General features: G+C 35.8%; 1 protein-coding gene across 1 annotated transcript in view; it reads left to right on the top strand.

Moving 5' to 3' along the window:
• Positions 1-7,461, top strand: part of ARHGEF10 (Rho guanine nucleotide exchange factor (GEF) 10) — a gene marked incomplete at its 3' end in the record, with an annotated part of 76,874 nt that extends 69,413 nt beyond the window's left edge. Inside the window, exons 20-24 of the mRNA XM_010141404.1 lie at positions 84-184; positions 1,452-1,573; positions 4,947-5,024; positions 6,411-6,634; positions 7,304-7,461. Coding sequence (XP_010139706.1) covers positions 84-184; positions 1,452-1,573; positions 4,947-5,024; positions 6,411-6,634; positions 7,304-7,461 — 683 coding nt within the window. The remainder of the gene's footprint in view (positions 1-83; positions 185-1,451; positions 1,574-4,946; positions 5,025-6,410; positions 6,635-7,303) is intronic.
• Positions 7,462-7,842: the final 381 nt, after the last annotated feature.

Below are 7,842 nucleotides of genomic sequence, written 5' to 3'. Positions count from 1 at the left end.
AAGATTTCTAGCCTTGCCTATATCTCATACTCAATGCATTTAGAATGGTGTTTGGTTTCTTTTTTTTTTTTTTTGTCTTGCAGGTCTCGGCGTACCACTTTCTTTACAGCTGTGTTCAATACATTTACCCCTGCCATCAAACAGTCTTGGATCAACAATTTACAAATGGCTAAACTGGCCCTTGGTAATTCTTAGTTAATTACATTTCCTATCAAGTTAAGATAGCTCTCCATGTACTGTGTAATTTTTTTATTTTTATTTTTTAGAAAATGATTTTTGTGTGAAGATGTGTCTCCAGATGCTAAAATTGCAATGCAGTAAATAGTAGTGATTATCACTACAAGGTAATGATGTTATAGATAGGATGGGAGTTTCATTATGAAGAGATATAATTTCTACAGTATTTTAATGAAGTCTGCGGTAATCGTTGCTAATTGTTATAGCTTAACAAGAATGAGATACTCTACAGGACAGACAGATGAGGAAGTTGTTCCATTATAAACTTATTTATTCAGATCTTATGAACTTCTGAACATTGAACTTCAGGTTCAAATTTCTCAGTTTTGGCTCAGAATGATTTTAGCTAGGAAATACCAATATAGCTGTTAGGTTCATTTGTTTAGGTTTCTGAGCATGAAATAAACCTGTGAGTGTAGCTTTAATATAATGTGATTTTTCTGATTTGGATATGTAAAATACCTGATTTGGATATGTAAAACTCAAATGGGGTGGGGGTAGGGATGGCAGGGAGTGTTCGGGTGGTTTGGGGTTTTTTTTAACATAAATTTGTAGCCTACATTGGTGGGATTATCAGAAACAAACCTGATCTAAGTGGGAACAATGAAGAATGTGCTGTCCTGTGATGTTACTAGTCTCCTGTGACGGCACAGGGGGATACCTGGGATTTTGGATACCTAAGTTGAGGATATGCACTTGCTAGTGAGCGTGTTTCACTCACACATCCTGAAAATACAGTGTTTTTATGGCATCTCGCCGAAGGCAGGCAAAACAACAAAATCCAAAGAAGAGAGAATGGATGTCTCCATCATTCCAAGAGAAGGATCCTTATAATTATGATAGGTAGTAGTTGGTAGCGATGTCACTTATACAGACAGAGAAATGCTATTTGCCAGAGATTTCCTAGAGTCAGAGGAGAAGGTTGATGTGCCTTTTCCTCTTCTAATAACCTACTGGCAAGATAATTAAGAGAACACCCTTAACATTTTGCCAGTGTAATGTGTTCTTTCTTTGCATTATCAATGTTTAGGTAATCTACTCTATTGAGTTCTTGCTCATAGTTTTATGTTGTTGTTTATGCATGCATGGCAAAGAACAGCTTTAGCAGTATTAACCAATCCTAACAGAATTCTTTTCTATTCCCGTAGAGAGGTGTAAGTGATTACTCAGTGAAAGTATTGTGGGGTGTTTGTTGTTGGTTCTTTCCACTGCAGCGGAGGATAACCTGTTAGGTTGGTTCTATGTAGAAGATGATGGGAATCAAATCAAAAAGGAAAGACATCCTCTCCTTGTTAGACACATGCCAGTGATGATGGCCAAGCAACAGGAGTTTAAGGTGAACAGAATTTTTTAATGAGATTACAGTCATTTTTCTTGTGTGATATAACTGCTAAAGAATACCATATTATAAATACATCTATTAGTTCTCTTGAGTTATCTTCTCAGCATAAAACCAGTAGTGATGGAAGGTCCAAGAGGGCCACAGGAATGCAAAATACTGCAATCTTTGAGGCACTAGGGAACATAGTATTTACTTTTATATAGTGTGACTTTCACATTCAGATGTAAGCTCATCACTCAAAGAAAACACAACTGCTGGAAATTTTTAATTGATCTTTGAGGTTTCCAAGTGTTTGTTTGAGACTCCAAAGTAATCTGCAGCTTACAAAGTGCAGGAATCTGATCTCCATGATGGCTGTCCTGTATCTGTGTAACTATGTTGAATCCTCCTTAAATTTATGATTTCCATTAGTGCACAGTGAGCAGTAGTTTTAAAATAATTTTAAAATCAGTTTTATGGGATCTTATATAAAATGTGGTTCTATTATGAACAGTGATACACATATTATCTTTATGGTTCGTTTCTTAATGTGTCAGTTTGAAGTCACACTGACCACTCGCTTTAATGATGAAGAGAAGTACAGCATGTCCAGACCAACAGATGGAAGGGAAGGGTGCTGGATACTATTCTTTTCCGAGGCATCAACAGGATTTCTAATTGACTGTCAGTCAGTTAGGCTTGTGCAAAAACACTAATGGAAATAAAATTGTGTATGTATGGCCAGAATCCCGATGTTAAATTATCATCGTGTGGATACTGCTTAAAGCAATGTCTGCAGAACCCCTCATAGTTAGGACAGCCCACACAGGAGGGAAGTTCAGCTGGCAGCTTCACTTTAGGAGTGAATATACAGGCCTGGATGCTGGGGGAAAAGAATTGCTAGCTGGAAACATGTTTGAAATGTGTAATGGTGTTAAATCAAGTCATTCTTGTGACAGTGGTTTTCAGAGCAGAGCTGCGGTTTACAGTGGCAAAAGTCTACTGAAGGTCTCTTGTCTCTCATAGAAACATGGTCATTCTTGTCTTGTTAAACAGATTTTTCTGCATTGAATACTTCCTAAACTCACCACTATTGAAATTAACTATACTAATTTAATTTTTTGCAGAAACTTAAAATATTTGTGTTTCCTTAGAGCATTTGTGTGCATTTGTAAAGTCCTCTAGATCCATGCCAGGAGCCTTGAAGGCCCAGGCTCAGCTTCTATAATCAAGTTATAACAGGATCTTCTTGTTTTGAAAGAAAGATAAAATTGGGTTATGGTCTTTGCCTTGGTCACCTCAGGAAAATACAGGGTGTGTCGATATTTGCTTGAGCTCTGGGTCAACTTTACCAGTTTTGCAGGTCCTAAAGATAACGTGGGTGTAAGCCCAGATGTCATGCCTGATGTTCTTAAGTCTTCGATATTACTGCATTATTACTGGTGGTTTTTGGCAGTCTCAGCTGCAGTTTGGGTGTCAAGCCACAGCTTGAGATGTGAAGAGATCCTTTGCTTGGCTGATCCTGCTTACTATCTGTGTGCTGCTCGGACTGCCCAGTGGAGTAGGGAGCCTGTAACAACTTCTCCCATCAGACCAAGTTTACACCCCAGGCAAAGGGCTTCCATCAAGGTTGAAAGCTGAACTACCAGGGTTTGACTATGACAAAACATCATTAGTTTTGACTAAGGTGTGAATTAGCAGAGGGGTAACAAGCAGCCCAAGAAACATCCAGCATGCAGGCTGTCTTGTCACTGTTCACTAGTGATGTGTTTAACTGTCATAGCTACTCATCACTATGAGTAGCTTCAGCACATGTTAAATGAGACATGCTAAGACTGGCATGGATAGCTCTTTTTTTTTTTCCTTATCTATCAGTTTCCGTCTTTTATCCTTACAATGAATTGCTTTGATGAATACATAACACTATTTTTACTACCGCTAATCGCTTAGTAATGCCTACTGACTTCAGAGAGATTTGTGAAATTCTTTGCACTTTTGGAAATTAAGTAAACTGGGAATTTAGACCTCTAACTTATGCCTACCTGTTTCTTTTATTTAATTATTCTGTATTGGGAGGTGATGTTGCGAGGTTATGGTGACGTTGTCTAAGTTAATACCAAATTGTCTCTAGTTCTGCAATATAATTGCAATGACATTGATGTCTGAGACAAGAACATTAGTGTGAATTACAGAGAATCTTGTCTAAAAACACACTGTCGCACCTCATCAGAAACCTTTTTAATCTCTACGTGGTTATGAATTGCTTTTACATGTTTTAAAGTGTTTACATAAGCTTTAGGAAGCTCTACCATAGATATTAGGAAAATTATGGAAAATAGAAATCCATGACTGCTTATAAAAATGCCCGTTTTCAGGCTTGAATGATTTTCAGAGTTGAGATGAACTTGAATACAGATCTTCAGTCTGGTGTAACTTTCAGGTTTTTCTTAAATACCCCACATGATAAAATCATGAATATAGTTATTAATTTACTGACAGTAACATAATGATGTGAAGTTGGGAGAGAGTAGGAGTATTTTGGATGACAGCATTCAAAATGAGTGAAGCACCCAGAGAAATAATTTGTGGTGAAAAAGGAAAAAAAAAAAAAGGGATGGCAGTCACATGGTATACTCTGGCAGAAATAAAGAGCTGCACAAGCACAGATTGAGGAGGAGCTTGAACAGAAGTCTGTAACAAAAATTTTTAATAGACCAGCAAGCTAAGAATTGGTTAAGAATGTAATATTGTTGCAAAGAGCAAATAATCAATGGGATGTGTACAAACAGGCTCCAGAATTGGTAATCATCATGAAGCTGCTGTGAACAGCTCTGCTAGAATAGTGCTTTCAGGTGAAAAAGTTCTTCACTCTCATTTATATGAAGCCAATAAAACTGCTGGAGAGATGCCAGCTGGAAAATCAATAATAATCGAGAACTTTAAAAACAAGAATTAAAAAAAAAATTAAAAAATTTTATTAATTGATAGTATTAATTTAGCCTAATGAAGAGGAGATGCAGGCAGGATCATGACATCTATCAGCCTTATATGTAAAAGGACACTGCAGAAGGGAAGTATCTGGTGGCTGAAATGAGAAGTAATGGTTACAGCAAGGACAATGTTAGGTTGGGTATTTGTAAAAACTTAATAAAGGTGATGAAGCATGCAAGCAGATCATCTAGAGAATTTGTAGTCTTTGGCTTGTAATGTCTGTAAGAGTGGATGAGGAACGTGTCAGGAACAACACACATGGGAAGATGGACGGACTAAATTGACTTCTTGCCTTCTGTGATTCTTTGATATCTTTAAATGCTTCAGTTAATTACAGACTAAAGTAGGAAGAAACGGCATATCTTTTAATGTGGTAACTGCTCTGTTTTCTTTGAAGATTGAATGTGCTGCTTATAATCCGGAACCATACGAAACGGAGTCAGATTCTTGTGCCACAGAACATGGTTTTCTTTGGGTAAGCATAAACTTTGAAAGCTAAGATAGGGCTTGTCTCTTGTTTCTCTGCATTGTTTTTTGTGACTCTCAGAAACGTATGGATCTGAAATGAATTTTGGTTGTTTTTTCTCTTTTTCTTTTTTGTTTGTTTGTTCTAAGATGGTCTTATATGAAGCATAGCTAGTAATTTTGTCCATGTGATCTCACTGTTCTCTGTAGATTGTCACTTATGTGCGTGTGATCTGTTAGTGTGGCACAGAACAAATTCCACAGTGCTGAGCACATTCAGAAGTGAGTTATGTGCTAATTTATAATGAGGGCTGCTAAAACCCGTATGAACTCAAACTGTCCTATTGTTGTTTCTGTATTTTAAAAATGTTTCAGCCATAAAGAGTTTGTTTAAGTCTGAGCATAGAAGAAAAAAAAAACCAAACCTATTCTAGCATATTGTTATGACCCCAAATACGCAGATACTCCAGCAGACAAAGTGAGATAGCCAATACTTTTTTTAAAAAAAAATGATAATGACTTTGGTAATTTTTCTTTTTACTATGATACTGAAATTTTAAGTTAAATCTTGTGAATTAAACGTAGAAGTTAGAAGCAGTTTTTGTCAGTGGTCTTTTTTGAAGTGACTCATATAATTCCTCTTTCTCTTTGCTGTAAACAGTCATCGCAAATACATGCCAATAAAATCCTTCTACTGCCACAACGTGTTCTTTCTTTCTCTTTGATGTTTTTTCATTTCTTATAAACAGAAAGAGTTACTGTATAAAAACACTTAGTACTGCTTCGGCAGACTTTTTTTTTTTTTTTTTTTGTACCCCTCCCAGATCCCTAAAATGTACAGATTTGTGGACATAATGATGATACTTAGTTTTGGTCAGGGAGAAGTTTAGGATCCTGTGTCAGCAAGTTTACAAAATAAATTATATTAACAATTCCTCTTTCTGTTGGGACAGAGCATTTATCTGTAGACCTGTTACTGTGCAAAAGACAAGTCTCAGCTGTATTATCTGCTTTAAGAGAATCTGAGATAATTTAGAGCAACAATTATTGAAATAAATTACACTGGTATTATTGTAATTGCATTACATTTTGAATGTACATATCAGTCAGACATCAGAATAGGCCGTAATATCCCTCCTTTCAAAAAAGAACGAACTGTTTTTGTGAGTATACAAGGGAATTATGTTTGTGTAATGCTTTGAAATCTCTTGTAATTGTGCTGAACTATTTTCTCGTTTATGTTTTAATGTGTAAAAACTCATATTCACTCATGTAACTCGAGATGCATGCTTCAATTAATGTTCCAGTCATTCCTTCTTGTTAATGCTGATCTTCCTGGAGACAGGTATTAGTCTTGGTGGTTTTTTTTTTTTTCTCTTTCCTCTTTCCAATTCAGATTGGCAGTTGCACTAATCAGATGGGCCAGATTGCAATAGTTTCATTCCAAAGCTCCAGCCCCAAGGTTATTGAGTGCTTCAATGTGGAATCACGGATTCTCTGCATGGTCTACATACCAGAGGAGGAGAAAGTGAAAGAGCAAAGTATATCTGTGGACTCTGAAAATACTCTTGCAAAAGCTTCTAATGTGCCTACTATTTGCCTTGGCATGGAAGAAGGAAGGTGATTCTCATTTTAGTGTACTGTGTATGATTTATTCATTATGTTTACTATTCTATAGCAAAATTGTGAGAGATACTTCAAAGAAAATATTTTCTTTTTAAAGGAGTTTCCATGTAGTAACCCAGTGACCTCAACTTATCCTTTCCACCTAAATCAAGGAAAAAATACACTCTAACTGATTTTTAAATGCACTATGTAGTATTCGAAATTAAAATAATGTGTTTCTGTGATGAAAAGAGGATTAATTCACCATACATCATGTCTGAAAAATATAAATATTACTTTAGTAATGTTACAACATAATCTTTAGGTATTTTCAGAATGACAGAGTGTTAATGAGGAACCCGTTAACATTCTACACTGTGATATTGTGCAGTGTGAATAAATAATTGCTTTTTTACTATTGATATGATTTATTTTGCTCTGTTTGAACTGATGACCTTACAGAGTCATCACTTGATTATATTGAAGAATATATCAATGTTAAGTAACTGAAAATAGTCTTTGGAGGGTTAAGATACTAATGTCCATACTCATCTTCCTATGAATGGAAGGAGAAAATCCTTCCCCCTGCCCCCCAATATTTTATTCTAAACCTGTTTTGTGCATAGTCTAATAAGAACTAAATACAATTTCACAGGTTTATTTTTTTCTTGCTTCTTATTATAGCATTTCTATTTACAAAAGTTGCCAAGGCTCAAAGAAAACTCGACTTCAACACTTCTTCACTCCTGAAAAATCAACTGTTATGAGCTTAACATATAAGTCTCAATACTTGTTTGCTGGTTTGGTAAATGGAAACATCTCAATCTACACAAAAGCAGAAGGTAATGATATGATTTGATAACATCTTGAGGAACTGCCATGTCAGTATATTTTGGCAGAATTAGTTTTCCACTGTTACGTGTTCCAAAAATTCTCTGTAAAACTGCTGAACTAAGGTTCCTATACTTTTCAGTACTTCTGAAAACAGTTGTTTCTCTTTTTGAAGGATAGTAGAAACTTTGATATTGTTCCCATTTTTACCATAAGATAACTAGGAAAACTGATTTTGTCCTTTAGCTTAAACCCTAAGGTCTTGAAGAGTTTATGTGGTAACAGGCAGTATACTATAGTACACAGCACAATGCTAATTTCATTCAGCTACCCAGTACTGAATTTTTATGAAAGACAGAAATTCTCTATTGGTAGAGATTTCTGTATATCTC

This window comes from Buceros rhinoceros, unplaced genomic scaffold, assembly GCF_000710305.1.
Source record: "Buceros rhinoceros silvestris isolate BGI_N320 unplaced genomic scaffold, ASM71030v1 scaffold3918, whole genome shotgun sequence".
NCBI lineage: Eukaryota > Metazoa > Chordata > Aves > Bucerotiformes > Bucerotidae > Buceros > Buceros rhinoceros.
This window is presented reverse-complemented; position numbering and strand designations above follow the sequence as displayed.